Raw genomic sequence first — 16,585 nt, forward strand, 5'->3', positions numbered from 1 at the left:
GAATTAAGCCTATTTCAAATTTCGAGGCTACTTATGATTATTCTTTTTTTTCATCCTCGGATTATTCTTTTTCCTCGTTTTAAAGTTGTTTTTCTAAATGTTAAACAGAAAAAAACAAAAAATTAACATTGTGACAAGGACATTTGTTAATTTTCATTTTTTAATCGTTTTAAAGTTGTTTTTCTAGATGTTAGACAGAAAAAAAACAAAAAATAAACATTATGACAAGGATATTTGTTCATTTTCGGGACAAAATACAAGTCAAATTTGCTATATAGCCAGATTTGTGCCTCCAAAAATTACTAATTGGCATTCGACTATTCTAGGCAATGAGTCAGCTGTATGTGTAGTTCTATGGAATCAACACGAATTTCCATAAAAACAATTTGTTCAACAAGCCAGGGTTGACCACTGACCTTATACTTGCTTTTAGCAAAGATGCTGATAACGAACAGTTAGTAGAAGGTACCTTGCAGCACTTGCTACTGTCAAGCAGTACCTACCGGGGTCTCAAAAGTCTACTGTGGCTAACCAGAGCTACCCAACACAGCCACTAAAAAGACGCTTGTCTAGTTCGAAGTGCTAGTAAAAAAAAAAAAAAAAAAAAAAAAAATTGCAGCAGTAATAATAACGGAATTTTGAACTAAAAAGATGACAAAACATTTAGAGGCAACACTAACAAAACCATTGGAAAGATAAATGCCCCTTCCTGGTAGTATTGGAAATAATTAGGAAGAAAAGAAAGTATAGCCTGAAAACTTACTTAATTAGGGTATTAGCTTCACTGTACATATTCTGGCTTCCTTTATTGGGTTGCTTGCCATCTGAATCCATTGAAGCCCCCGCCAGAACAAAAAACATGGCTGCCTTAACATAAAATATATATTGAAGCACTATATCACGTCCTCTATCAGCTACATACTTCAGTCGCTTTGCTTCATTTATGTAGTCATTACGATTCCTGTAATTGAAAAAAAAATAAATAAGAGCGGAAAAGAGAGAGAAAAAAAAAGAATACGTAACCACTTAAGGGGATTCCATACTTTAAAGAATCGGCCTACTATAATAATAAACGTGTTTATTCAGTGGGGCCAAAAATATTGAATTGGCTCGTGCCATAACTTGTAAGAGCTTGGATAAGAGATCCAAATAAACAACATAAAGCTAAAAAATGCTGACATCTGCCTTCCCAAAAATATTAGAAAAAACACTGGCTTCTCTCGTTTTGTACCGGAGACGGAGTGGTTCATTTTTTATGAAGGTTATATCACTAGAAAGTGTGAATTTTTTTTTTCAATTAAACAGAGCAGAATTTTCGTTCCAGAGTTCAGGAAAGGGCGGTCCCTAAAAATTCTTATTTTTACCCTTTTACCTATTTTTATCATCACTTGATTCTCACCTTTAAAAACCTACTATACCTTTCTGATCAGCATTAACTTTGGATTTGTATTTTCCAATGTTAAGAAGACTAAGTCACTAAGGCTAGGAATAAGTGAAGATGAAAAGGTGACGCTGGGTAATGAAAAGATTGATCAAGTGGGCAGCTTCTCTTACCTTGGTAGTATTATTAGTAAAGATGGTGGGAGCAGTGAGGATGTTAGAAGTAGAATAGCCAAGGCTCAGGGTGATTTTTCACAGCTAAAAAAAAGTTTCGAAGAATAGGAAGATAAGTCGGCAAACCAAGAACCAAGGTTAGAATATTAGAAACTACAGTGATGACAGTAGTCAAATATGGCTCTGAAGCATGGGCGCTTCGAAAAACGGATGAAGATTTGCTAGATGTTTTCCAGAGAAATTGCTTAAGGATTGTTCTGGGGTACCCGGCTGACTGACCGTATTCCAAACAATAGACTGGACAAAAAATGTGGGTCAATACCACTCTCTAGGGCTATAATGAAAGAAAGGTTGAGATGGCTAGGGCACGTTGCGTGGATGAAGAATGACAGATTCCCGAAGATTGTCATTTTTGGCCAACCGTCTAGGGCTAAACGGAAAGCAGGTCGTCCTCGTCTGGGATGGGAGGACGTCGTAAAGAAAGATTTAAAGGAAATGGGAACCTCATGGGAGTAGAAGGGCCTTATTGACTCGTGACATTACCACGTGGTTTATGGTCCTAATATGGGCATAGAGCCCCTAGGGGAGATGGATTTCTGAGAAATTGATTGCGTAATCAAAGTGTGTCAATGACCTCTTTTTCCAAGGTCGATCTATTTGTTGTTTCTATGTGTAATAACTCTGGGGCGAAGGTTGCACATGCGCATTGAATTCTAACGGGAAACAATGTTATTGATCTAGGACTCTAGGGGGAAGTGAATTTCTGAGAACTTGATTGCGTAATCGATCGCGAATGTCATGGTGTCCAGAAATAGTATTTGTTGTTGTTGTAAGTGCACGCTCTCAGCGAATGTTATGATCCAGAAATAGTATTTGTTGTTGTTTTGGTCATGTACATGCTCGAGGCGAATGTCATGGTGTGGGTGTGTAAGTTTTTGTGTGTGTGTGTGTGTAAGTTTTCGTGTGTGAGTGTAAGTTTTCGTGTGTATGTGTAAGTTTGTTTGTGAGCGTTTAATATTTTGTGTGTGTGTAATTTTTTGTGTTAATTTTTTTTTTTTTGTTCTTTTTTTTTTTCTAGGTCATTTTTTTTTTGTTTGTTTTTATGTGTGTGTGTGTGTGTGTGTGCATAAGTTTTAGTGTGTGTGTGTAAGTTTGTGTGTGTGTGTGTAAGTTTTTGTGTGTGTGTGTAAGTTTTAGTGTGTGTGTAAGTTTTTGTGTACATGTAAGTTTTTGTGTGCATGTAAGTTTTTGCGTGTGGGTGTAAGTTTTTGTGTGTGTGTGTAAGTTTTTGTGTGTGTGTGTGTGTAAGTTTTTGTGTGTGTGAGATTTTGTGTGTGTATGTTTTTTCGTGTGTGTGTGTAAGTTTTCGTGTGTGTGTGTGTGTAATTTTTTGTGTGAAGAAAACTTGCTCAGAAACGACAAAAATATCAAACCACTCATCTCAATCATAGGTTTCAGTCAACACACACCTATGAAAGGCTAATAAATCCAGCCCAGAAAAGTCAAAAATAGCAAACTACAAAATCCAAATCATAGGTTTCTGAAAGGACACACCTATGAAAGGCTAAGAAATCTAGCTCAGAAAAGTCAAAAATAGCAAACTAGTCATCCCAAACTATAGGTTTCAGTCAACAAACACCTATGAAAGGCTAAGAAATCCTGCTCAGAAAAGTCAAAAGTAGCAATCCACCCATCCCAAATCATAGGTTTCAGTCAACACACACCAACTAAAGACTAAGAAATCTAGCTTAGAAAAGCCCGAAATAGTAATTTACATATCCCAAATCATAGGTTTCAGACACCATTCACCTATGAACGGCTAAGAAAACTAGCTCAGAAAAGTCAAAAATAGCAAACTAGTCATTCCAAACTATAGGTTTCAGACAACAAACACCTATGAAAGTCTAAGAAATTCAGCTCAGAAAAGTCAAAAGTAGCAATCCAGCCATCCCAAATCATAGGTTTCAGACAACACAAACCTATGAAAGACTAAGAAATCCAACTCAGAAAAGACCGAAATAGTAATTTACATATCCCAAATCATAAGTTTCAGACAGCATTCACCTACGAAATACTAAGAAACCTTAGCTCAGAAAAGTCTGAAATAGCCAAGTACTCATCCCAAACTCGAAGTTTCAGACAACAAACACCTATGAGTGACTATGAATCCTAGCTCTGAAAAGTCCAAAAAGCAAACTATATCTCCCAAATCATAATTTTCTGAAAGGACACACCTATGAAAGGCTAAGAAATCTAGCTCAGAAAAGTCAAAAATAGCAAATTAACTATCCCAAATCATAGGTTTCAGTCAACACACACCGACGAATGGCTAAGAAATCCTGCTCAGAAAAGTAAAAACATAGCAACCCACTCACCCCAAATCCGAGGTTTCAGACACCACTCACCTATTAAAGACTAAGAAAATCTTATCTGAAATGGCAAAAATAGCAAAAGTCAAATCTAAAATCATAGGTTTCAGTCAATACACACCAATGAAAGTCTACGAAAACTAGCTCAGAAAAGTCAAAAATAGCAAACTTGTCATCCCAAACTATAGGTTTCAGACAGCAAACACCTATGAAAGGCTAAGAAATCCAGCTCAGAAAAGTCAAAAGTAGCAATCCACCCATCCCAAATCATAGGTTTCAGACAACACACACCTATGAAAGACTAAGAAATCCAGCTCAGAAAAGTCAAAAATAGCAAACTACATATCCCAAAATCATAGGTTTCAGTCAACACACACCAACGAAATACTAAGAAACCTAGCTCAGAAAAGTCAAAATAGCAAACTACTCATCCCAAACTATTGGTTTCAGACAACATTCACCTACGAAATACTAGAAAACCTTAGCTCAGAAAAGCCTGAAATAGCAAACTACACATCCCAAATCATAATGTTCTGACAACACATACCTATGAAAGGCTAAGAAACCTAGCTCAGAAAAGTCGAAAATAGCAAATTAGACATTCCCAAATCATAGGTTTCAGACACCACACGCCTATGAAAGACTAAGAAATCCAACTCAGAAAAGCCTGAAATAATAATTTACATATCCCAAACTATAGGTTTCAGACAGCATTCACCTACGAAATACTAAGAAACCTTAGCTCAGAAAAGTCTGAAATAGCCAACTACTCATCCCAAACTCGAAGTTTCAGACAACAAACACCTATGAGTGACTAATAATCCTAGCTCTTAAATGTCCAAAAAACAAACTACATTTCCTAAATCATAGGCTTCAGTCAACACACACCTACGAATGGCTAAGAAATCCAGCTCAGATAAGTCAAAAATATACAATAAACCATCCCAAATAATAGGTTTCAGTCAACACACAGCTACGAATGGTTAAGAAATCCAGCTCAGAAATGTCAGAAAATAGCAACCCACACATCCTAAATCATAGATTTCAGACACCACACACCTACGAAAGACTAAGAAATCCGGTTATAAAAAGTCGGAAATAGCAAATTACATATCCCAAATCATAGGTTTCAGACAACACTCACCTATGAACGGCTAAGAAACCTAGCTCAGAAAAGTCAAAAATAGCAAACTAGTCATCCCAAACTATAGCTTTCAGACAACAAACACCTATGAAATGCTAAGAAATCCAGCTCAGAAAAGTCAAGAGTAGCAATCCACCCATCCCAAATCATAGGTTTCAGACAACACACACCTATGAAAGACTATGAAATCCAGCTCAGAAAAGTCAAAAATAGCAAACTACATATCCCAAATCATCGGTTTCAGTCAACATACACCAACGAAAGACTAAGAAACCTAGCTCAGAAAAAGTCAAAAATAGCAAACTACACATCCCAAACTATTGGTTTCAGACAACATTCACCTAGCAAAGACTAGGAAACCTTAGCTCAGAAAAGCCTTAAGTAGCAAACTACACATCCCAAAACATAGGTTTCAGACAACACCCACCAACGAAAGCCGGGTGCCCGGGGGGGGGGCACAGGGTGGGCCTGTGGGGGCCGAGAGGGCCTTTTGGGGCCCGGGGGGCCGGTGGGCCCCGGGGCGGGCCTGGGGGGGCCGGGAGGCCCCTGGGGGGCCCGGGGCCGGCCCTTTGGGGGTCCGTTGGTCCTTTGGGAGCTCGATGGGCCTTTGGGGGGCCGGGGGGTGTCCTTTGGGGGTCTGGGTGGGCCTTTGGGGGCGCCGGTGGCCCTTTGGGAGCTGGGGGGGCCTTTGGGGCACAGGGAGGGCCTTTGGGTGCCTGGGGGACATTTGGGGACCGGTGGAGGGCCTTTGGGACCCGTTGGTCCTTTGGGAGCTCGATGGGCCTTTGGGGGGGGGCCGGGGAGGTCCTTTGAGGGTCTGAGGAGGGCGTTTGGGGGGCTGGGACTCTATGGGACCTTGGGAGACCATTGTGGCCGGTGTAGGGCCTTTGGGACCCCGTTGGTCCTTTGGGAGCTCGATGGTCCTTTGGGGGGCCCGGGGATGGCCTTTGGGGGTCTGGGTGGTCCTTTGGGGGCGCCGGTGGCTCCTTTGGGAGCCCGGGGGACCCTTGAGGCCGGGGGGGCGGGCCGCTGGGGGCGGGGGGGCCGTTGGGGGGGCCGGGGGCCCTTTGAGGACCAGAGGAGGGCCTTTGAGGGTCTGAGGAGGGCGTTTGGGGGGCTGGGGCTCTTTGGGAGCTTGGGGGACCTTTGAGTACCGGGGGGGTTAGGTTAGGTTAGATTAAGTTAGGTTAGGTTAAGTTAGGTTAGGTTAAGTTAGGTTTGGCTAGGTTAGCCTACGTACGCGCGCGGACGTAGGCTAACCTAGCCTAACCTAACTTAACCTAACCTAACTTAATCTAACCTAACCTAACCCCCCGGTACTCAAAGGTCCCCCAAGCTCCCAAAGAGCCCCAGCCCCCAAACGCCCTCCTCAGACCCTCAAAGGCCCTCCTCTGGTCCTCAAAGGGCCCCCAGACCCCAAAGGGCCCCCGGACCACAGAGGCCCTCCCCCGGTCCTCAATGGTCCCCCGGGCTCCCAAAGAGCCACCGGTGCCCCCAAAGGCCCACCCAGACCCCCAAAGGCCATCCCCGGGCCCCCAAAGGACCATCGAGCTCCCAAAGGACCAACGGGGTCCCAAAGGCCCTACACCAGCCCCAAAGGTCTCCCAAGGTCCCATAGAGCCCCCGCCCCCCAAACGCCCTCCTCAGACCCTCAAAGGACATCCCCAGGCCCCCCCCCGAAAGGCCCATCAGAGCTCCCAAAGGACTAACGGGTCCCAAAGGCCCTCCACCGGTCCCCAAATGTCCCCCAGGCACCCAAAGGCCCTCCCTGTGCCACAAAGGCCCCCAAGCTCCCAAAGGGCCACCGGCGCCCCCAAAGGCCCACCCAGACCCCCAAAGGACACCCCGGGCCCCCAAAGGCCCATCGAGCTCCCAAAGGACCAACGGACCCCCAAAGGCCCTCTCCCGGCCCCCAAATGTCCCTCCGGACCCCAAACGGCCCTCCCTGTGCCCCAAAGGCCCACCGGTCCCCAAATGTCCCTCCGGACCCCCAACGGCCCTCCCTGTGCCCCCCCCACCGTGCACCCGTCTTTCGTTGATGTGTGTTGTCTGAAACCTATGATTTGGGATGTGTAGTTTGCTACTTCAGGCTTTTCTGAGCTAAGGTTTCCTAGTATTTCCTAGGTGAATGTTGTCTGAAACCAATAGTTTGGGATGTGTCGTTTGCTATTTTTGACTTTTCTGAGCTAGGTTTCTTAGTCTCTCATTGGTGTATGTTGACTGAAACCGATGATTTTGGATATGTAGTTTGCTATGTATGACTTTTCTGGGCTGGATTTCTTAGTCTTTCATAGGTGTGTGTTGTCTGAAACCTATGATTTGGGATATGTGATTTGCTAATTTTGACTTTTCTGAGCTGGATTTCTTAGCCTTTCATAGATGTTTGTTGTCTGAAAGCTATAGTTTGGGATGACTAGTTTGCTATTTTTGACTTTTCTGAGCTAGGTTTCTTAGCCGTTCATAGGTGAGTTTTGTCTGAAACCTAGGGTTTGGGATATGTAATTTGCTATTTCCGACTTTTCATAACCAGATTTCTTAGTCTTTCGTAGGTGTGTGGTGTCTGAAACCTATTATTTAGGATATGTGGTTTGCTATGTTCTGTCTTTTCTGAGCTGGATTTCTTAGAATTTCTTAGGTGAGTGTTGACTGAAACCTATGATTTGGGATGGTTAAATTTCTATTTTTGAAATTTCTGAGCTGGATTTCTTAGCAATTCGTCGGTGTGTGTTGACTGAAGACGCTGATTCGGGAGGTGTAGTTTGCTTTTGGACTTTTCAGAGCTAGGATTCTTAGTCACTCATAGGTGTTTGTTGTCTGAAACTTCGAGTTTGGGATGAGTAGTTGGCTATTTCAGACTTTTCTGAGCTAAGCTTTCTTAGTATTTCTTAGGTGAATGCTGTCTGAAACCTATAGTTTGGGATATGTAAATTACTATTTCGGGCTTTTCTGAGTTGGATTTCTTAGTCTTTCCTAGGTGTGTAGTGTCTGAAACCTATGATTTGGGAATGTGTAGTTTGCTATTTTAGACTTTTCTGAGCTAGGTTTCTTAGACGTTCATAGGTGAGTGTTGTCAGAACATTATGATTTGGGATGTTTAGTTTGCTATTTCAGGCTTTTCTGAGCTAAGGTTTTCGAGTATTTCGTAGGTGAATATTGTCTGAAACCAATAGTTTGGGATGAGTAGTTTGCTATTTTGACTTTTCTGAGCTAGGTTTCTTAGTATTTCGTTGGTGTGTGTTGACTGAAACCTATGATTTGGGATATATAGTTTGCTATTGTTGACTTTTCTGAGCTTGATATCTTAGTCTTTCATAGGTGTGTGTTGTCTGAAAACTATGATTTGGGATGTGTTGTTTGCTAATTTTGACTTTTCTGAGCTTGTTTTCTTAGCCTTTCATAGGTTTTTGTTGTCTTAAACCTATTGTTTGGGATGACTAGTTAGCTATTTTTGACTTTTCTGAGCTATGTTTCTTAGCCGTTCCTAGGTGAGTTTTGTATGAAACCTATGATTTGGGATATGTATTTTGCTATTTTTGACCTTTCATAAACGGATTTCTTAGTCTTTCATAGGTGTGTGGTGTCTGAAACCTATGTTTTGGGGTGTGTGTGTTGCTATTTTTTGACTTTTCTGAGCAGGATTTCTTAGCCATTCGTAGGTGTGTGTTGACTGAAACCTATGATTTGGGATGGTTAATTTGCTATTTTTGACTTTTCTGAGCTAGATTTCTTAGCCTTTCATAGGTGTGTCCTTTCAGAAAATTATGATTAGGGAGATATAGTTTGCTTTTTGGACTTTTCAGAGATAGGATTCTTAGTCACTCATAGGTGTTTGTTGTCTGAAACTTCGAGTTTGGGATGAGTACTTGGCTATTTCAGACTTTTCTAAGCTAAGGTTTCTTAGTATTTCGTAGGTGAATGCTGTCTGAAACTTATGATTTGGGATATGTAAATTACTATTTCGGGCTTTTCTGAGTTGGATTTCTTAGTGTTTCATAGGTGTGTGTTGTCTGAAACCTATGATTTGGGATGGGTGGATTGCTACTTTTGACTTTTCTGAGCTGAATTTCTTAGACTTTCATAGGTGTTTGTTATCTGAAACCTATAGTTTGGGATGACTAGTTTGCTATTTTTGACTTTTCTGAGCTAGGTTTCTTAGCCGTTCATAGGTGAATGTTGTCTGAAACCTATGATTTGGGATATGTAAATTACTATTTCGGGCTTTTCTAAGCTAGATTTCTTAGTCTTTCGTTGGTGTGTGTTGTCTGAAACATATGATTTGGGATGGATGGATTGCTACTTTTGACTTTTCTGAGCTGTATTTCTTAGCCTTTCATAGGTGAGTTTTGTCTGAAACCTATAGTTTGTGATGACTAGTTTGATATTTTTGACTTTTCTGAGCTAGATTTCTTAGCCTTTCATAGGTGTGTCCTTTCAGAAACCTATGATTTGGATTATGTAGTTTGCTATTTTTGACTTTTCTGGGCTGGATTTATTAGCCTTTCATAGGTGTGTGTTGACTGAAACCTATGATTGAGATGAGTGGTTTGATATTTTTGTCTTTTATGAGCTAGTTTTCTTCACACAAAAACTGACACACACACACACACACACACACACTAAGACTAACACACACACACACGTCAAAACTAACACACACAAAAGCTTAGACACACAAAAACTTACACACACACACGCATAAGAACTTACACCCACACGCAAAAACTTACACCCACACGCAAAAACTTACATGCACACAAAAACTTACATGTACACAAAAACTTACACACACTAAAACTTACACACACACAAAAACACAAACACACACACACAAAAACTTACACACACACACGAAAACTTATTCACACACACACACACACACACACACAAACACACAAAAAAATTACACATGCACACGAAAACTTACATGCACATAAAATCTTACATGCACACAAAAAATTACACACACACAAAATCTTACACGCACACACAAAAACTGACACATAAACACGAAAAATTACATACACACACTAAAACTTACACACACACACACACAAAAACTTACACACCCACACCATGACATTCGCCTCGAGCATGTACATGACCAAAACAACAACAAATACTATTTCTAGATCATAATATTCGCTGAGAGCGTGCACTTACAACAACAACAAATACTATTTCTGGACACCATGACATTCGCGATCGATTAAGCAACCAAGTTCTCGGAAATTTACTTCCCCCTAGAGTCCTAGATCAATAACATTGTTCCCGTTAGAATTCAATGCGCATGTGGAACCTTCGCCCCAGAGTTATTACACATAGAAACAACAAATAAATCGACCTTGGAAAAAGAGGTCATTGACACACTTTGATTACGCAATCAATTTCTCAGAAATCCATCTCCCCTAGGGGCTCTATGCCCATATTAGGACCATAAACCACGTGATAATGTCACGAGTCAATAAGGCCCTTCTACTCATGGGAGGGTGTAAAAAGAGAGGCTTTGAATAGATTAAGTTGGAGAAGGAGCGTGCGTAGCTTTGTTGGCATCAGGTGGCTTGGTCCTGCGGTGAATTGTTAGTGTAGTAGTAGTAGAACATTTTTACCTTTCATCAGACTTGTCTTCAGCTTCCATTTTCATTCTTTTGTAATAGCTGGATAAAAAACAGGGCGAATGTTGCAAATTCTGATATTCTTCCTGGTCAGAGGCAACAACACGTAAACTTTGATAGCCACTTTCGCCTGTTGCATCAGATTGAGGGAGCCCTTGTTCATAACGTCCTGATGGTTGGTCAGCTTCAATGTCTAGATAAGGAAGGTCATTTTCCGACCTGTCGTTATCTGTATCCAGGCCGTTTTGAACTGACGAATTTGAGTGAGCGACCGACTGAAATTTAAAATTTCTTAAATTAAAAGAACATAATTCATTTCCTTGAATATGAAGTTCCACATTTTTGTAGATAAGAGCTTGAGAGTTTTACATTAGGGTTCTCTGATATGCTGAATCTGTTGGTATGATTTTCATTAAGATTCCATGACCTTTTAAGGGCTGTTTTTCCTTACTTTGAAAATAAAGCAAATTTTCTTGAAAAATCTTATATATTTGAAATCAACATAAAAATCCAATTCATTTGATGTATTTATTGGTATCAAAATTCCGTTTTTTTTAGAGTTTCAGTTACTATTGAGCCGGGTCACTCCTTACTTATGGTTCGTTACCACGAACTGTTTGATAGTAAGCCTCTAGTACAATTTATAGGATAATAAAATCATTTCATAGAAAGGTATAGAGTTAAAGTTTACTAAATTACAGTTAAGTTACCAAATTTCTGAATGCTATTGCTGGTTCATTATTTCTTAGCTAATTTTCAGCCCTTGTGCCCGAACAGCAGCACAGCTTTGATCTTACCTTAAACCAGTTGTAGCAATAGTTCCGGATTATTAAATTTTCGCAGGGTTTAGATAATCTTTCCTGGACTTGGATAAAATATTAACTTGACTCACGAAGATCTTCCATACAGCATGTCAGAAAAGATATATGAAGAAATGAGGGCTAACATGTTTTAATTAATTGTAAATTTCAAAAATTGCCTCTTGGAAAATCTTCTGATGTCATTCGAAGTTTCCAAAATATACACCATTGCCTTATTAATTCCAAAACTTACTATCTTTTAAATATTTTCAATAGTCACCAGGCATTGTCAAAATAATTTTTCGGCTGAGAGTTACATGGGAAAACACCAGAAACCATATTCTTCCTATCCCACTTCACCTAGTCGTGTGAAGGTTATCAGTAAAAAGATATGTTTAATGGTACCAAGCCAGAGCAGCTTTCAGATTTAAAAAGTTTCAATTTACCCAACTAGTTGGTGTACTGGAGATTTCTAGGGTATTAAACTAAAACACTTATAAGAAATTCTAATAAAAAATGCTTAAAAAATTAAAAATATGATTATAGAAATTTAACAATACTTTCCATCCTCCTCTTCAAAGGGCTGACCTATGTGCATCAACAAAAACTCCAATGATGTCCAGCCCAACCCCCCTCCCCAAGATGAATCAATTTACTTTTAAAACAATGCCCCATATCATTTAAAAAGAGCACTAAGGAAAAATGGTACCTGACTAGGCAAGTAAAGACTATTCTTCTCATCCACAGAATTATTTGAATTTACTCGTTTTCGTTTCTCTTCCTTTCTGTGAATTAAGAATTTATCATCCCTTTCATTCACCTTTGTATCTGCATTCAAATCCGTTGCACTGCTTTTGGCACAGTCATCACCAGAATGATTTGTGTTTTTGTCAAACAAAGGTCTCTCGCCATCTCTGACCAAAAACAAAGGTGTTTTTGTCTGACCAAAAACAAAGGTGTTTTTGTCAAGCAAAGGTCTCTCACCATCTCTTACCACTTGATCAATATCTTTATCAATAGTAGTTTTCTGGCTAGTGGGTAGTCTTCGTATTAACAACAGGTTCAAACTACACTTAACTACGGGAACTTGAGTGGGTACATTCTCTTTGCCTTTTGTTTGTACACATTGTTCGTGACACTCGTCAGCCCACTTTCCCGCGTCATGGTTCTTATTGTCACTTGTTTGTTCTATTTCTTGTTTAGAAATCGCTTTCCCCTTCTTTCGGAACACTTGGCGAATTGATCTTGTTTTGTTCCTGTCCATTATCCACTCATTTTTACTAAGTGGCTGAACCATATCCCTTTTTCTTGTGTTCACATCATTTTTTTGTGTTTGGCCTCTGGATTCTAAGTCACTACTTGCGTTGAGATTCGATCTTACAGCTATTTCATTTTCATTCTTTTTATTTGCCATTGTTGGTAGTTCATTGGCAAACGGATTTTTGGATTTACAACCTTCCGAATTCCTAAAGAAAAGAAATCTATTAATCAGTATTTAGAAGTCAAAAACAGCTCATGGAGGGTTAGGAAGGGCATGAATAAGCCCCAAAATTAGTGTTTTCAGCAAAAAGTCAAACTGGAATATTTTAACATAACTATTGAGTTTTTAAAACATATCTTATTGGGTCAGGTATAATTTGAAGCAGGTACATTCTGCATCAGGAGTTTCAGGCTTTGTCCCAATCTAAAGACTGTGTGATCTTCCCTAAGTTAAATGTATTTAGGTCCACTTCTTTTTGGATTCCTAAAATAAGACCTTCCTTCCCCCACTTTGATATTATGACCCCTCAAACAAATTCCCATGTGCCTCCTTCTTAGAAGTGTCTGCATTAAAAAAATATATATATATATAATATTCTCTCTTCTTGCTTGCAGAAATATTTACAAATTAAAACTTCTAATGTCACTTTTTTTGTAACTTTTAGACATAAAATGTGCAATTAGCTGATTGTCAATGACAACAAAAAAAGATGTGTATTTTCGTATCTTGTATTTCAATCCTAAAACCATAGGTAAATATAGAACAACAATGATCCTAATTAAAAAATGCTTTAAAGTGACAGAACTAACCAACAATTTTAAATGAATAAGATAAAATTTTAAAATGTGTGCTGTAGGATTAGAAAATTTCAATAGAAGATTTTGTAAATTCTACTTCTAGGAATGAGTACGATGGTTACAGTAATTTATAATTTGACTCAAGGTACGGGGCTCAGTCACCGAATTAATTCTTACCACAGAACTGATTGCCTTTATAATTTCGCTATGCTTTTAGTTTTTATTGATTAATTTTAAAGATATAAATATTCATTATTTAATTATAGATAGCCTATTAACATAAATACAATAACATTAGTTTTATCAATATCAATCTAAACAATGGAATTAAATTAACTTGATCTTTTCTAATACTATAAGATCCGAGCAATCAACACTAATCTAGTTATGTCAACATTAGCTTCATTCGTCTCCAGAATTCTTAGGAAGCAGAAAAGAGCCTCTTAGGGACATTGGCATAGCTAGGAATTTATACTAGGGGGGAGGTGGTTGGGACAGCCAACCAGCTGATGGAAAGTCACAGCATGTTCTCACTTTCTAGTAATTCAATTTAGGATTTATCCATCTTTAGTAAAGTTGACTAATTTTGGAAGTTATTTGGAAGCAAATTTAATGAGAGGTACGTAAGTGAAACCTTGTTCTAATGATGTTATTCTTCAGGTTTTTAACAGTTCTTAAAAAAGTTATTATTCTAATTAAACGGCCCTTGTGTTTTAGGAGTCGTTCTTCGAACAGTCAAACTTTAGCGTAAAGAGCAAGGTATTGCAGAGGGGGCTTACCTCTTCATACACTGAATAATTTCTGTCCGTTTTGAGTTTCAATGCTGCTCCTTACATTCAGTTGAAAAAAAACTGTTTTTTTTCGATCGTTTTTCAAATGATGCCAGTACATCAGGCTCCCCTTCATGAAAAATTATTTCCTCTTTCCGGAAACTCCTGCATGGAAAGTTCGCCCATTTAAAATACCCCCTCCCCCTCCTCCTCAAATTTCCTCCAGACAGGGGCGGATCCAGGATTTTTTTAGGGGGGGGGCAAACTAGGTTGATCCAAAAAAAATTTGAGGGGGCGCAAAATAGGCTGATCCGATAAACTTGCGTAAGGAGCAAGTTTAATTAACGATAACTTGAGTTAATTAAGTAAATTACACTACTTTAGACTACGCTAGGGGGTGGCGTGCCCCCCATCGCCCCTCTCTGGATCTGCCACTGCCTCCAGATTATTCCAACCTTGCTGAAAAATATTATACGTAAACAATGAACAAATTTTTTAACTTAAAGCCCTTTTCCTAGGAATTGTGGGCGGTCATATTATCCCTAAAGACATAGTTATTGAGTCTTTCATCTATGGTGAATAGAATGGCTATCTCAAAATCTTGATCGGACGACTTTAGAGAAAAAAGAGGCATGTGAGGGGACTAGATGCCCTCTAATTCTTCGGTCACTTAAAAAGGGCATTACAACTTTTAATTTCCGATCAAATAAGCTCTCTTCCGATCTTCTAGGGATCACTGTTTGATACGATCACTCCTGGGGAAAACATAAACAAAACAAATAAACACGCATCCGTGATCTTTCTTCTGGCAAAAAAAATATACATAATTTCATATTTATGTGTATAGGAGCTTGAAACCTCTTCAGTAGGGTTCTCTAATAAGCTGAAACTAATGGTGGATTTTTCATTAAGATCATTTGATATTTTTTGGGGGAGGAGGGGGGTGGTGGCTTTTTCCAAAATTGAGCAATTTTTTATCAGGCTATTAACTTTTGATGGGTAGCATTAAACTTAATGAATTTTACATATTTTCGATCAGCATCAATATCCAAATCTTTTGATGTATCTATTTTTGTCAAGACTCTGCTTCTTAGAGTTTCAGTTACTATTGAGCCGCATCGCTTCTTACTTGCAGTTCATTACCACGAAGTGTTTGATGCCTGTTTGAACCTGTTCGAAAAAGCTCAGTGATTAGTATCCCGCAGTAGGTCATCTGAATGGTGTTTTCTGGTACTTAAAACTGTAGTGGCCTCAAACCCTTCAACTTTAGAAATGTAACATACACACAGACACAGACAACAGAAACACAACATACACAGAAACAGAAGTTTGCTCCTTATGCGGTAAACACATCGGCCTTTATGCAACAATAATTCAGTTTTGATAAGAACTTCCACTTGTCTATAAAATGCGGCGCATGTTGAAATATTTTCAGTATTTCCATTTACAATTTTCTAAGGATAAACTCCCGGTTCTGTATTTCTGTGGGAAAATCTATTATCAATTCCTAAATTTTTTGTATCTGAATATTTCCACCTATTTTGCTCATATTTGTGTGCAGGGTAATTTTTTGTATCCCCCACCCCCTTCACTTTTTGGTAGCACGATGTAGAGGAAATGTTTAAATACAACAGCTTCAAAAGCAGTTTTTAGATAATATATTTTTGTCTATACAGGGTGTTTAAAAAATTGCGAAGAACAAAAGATATACATTTGTTAAATGGAACTCTTCGTATATTAATGGCACATTCTACAGAAAATTCTTAACATTTTTCATATGTAACGTCCTTTATCTATCTTCAATTGTTCACTAGTTATTAACATTTAAAAGTTGGCCATTTTAACTGTCAAATGGCTAAAATTTTAACCGTGAAAAAATAAAGGAAACAATAGTAGAAATGACCCTATAACTCCGAACAGCACACCATATATGGGCATAGACTACCTAGGGAGAACAAGTTGTTAATGGGGTCAATGACCTCTTTTTTCCAAGGTAGATTAATTTGTTGTTGTTTTTGTAAGTGCATGCTCAAAGTGAATTTCCAGGTGTCCTAGAATAGGAAACAGTATTCGATGTTTTTGTTGTTTTTGCAAAGTGGACGCTCTCGGCGAATGTCATGGTGTCCAGAAATAGGAAACAGTATTTGTTGTTGTTGTTGTTTTGTCCAAGTGCACGCTCTCAGCGAATGTCAAGGTGTCCAGAAATAGGAAACAGCATTTGATGTTGTTGTTGTTTTGGACATGTACATGCTCGAGGCGAATGTTAAGAGTTTCCAGA

The 16,585-nt window shown here is 39.2% G+C and overlaps 1 protein-coding gene across 1 annotated transcript in view; it reads right to left on the reverse strand.

The window, feature by feature from the left end:
* The window catches only part of LOC148947639 (uncharacterized), an 87,680-nt gene that overhangs the window by 20,509 nt on the left and 50,586 nt on the right, over positions 1–16,585 (reverse strand). Inside the window, exons 7-9 of the mRNA XM_089095967.1 lie at positions 12,189–12,945; positions 10,674–10,954; positions 764–961 (exon numbers count right to left, since the gene is read on the reverse strand). Coding sequence (XP_088952093.1) covers positions 764–961; positions 10,674–10,954; positions 12,189–12,945 — 1,236 coding nt within the window. The remainder of the gene's footprint in view (positions 1–763; positions 962–10,673; positions 10,955–12,188; positions 12,946–16,585) is intronic.

The sequence above is a fragment of the Artemia sp. Qi Xiang Cuo genome, chromosome 10, assembly GCF_049724085.1.
Source record: "Artemia sp. Qi Xiang Cuo chromosome 10, ASM4972408v1, whole genome shotgun sequence".
NCBI lineage: Eukaryota > Metazoa > Arthropoda > Branchiopoda > Anostraca > Artemiidae > Artemia > Artemia sp. Qi Xiang Cuo.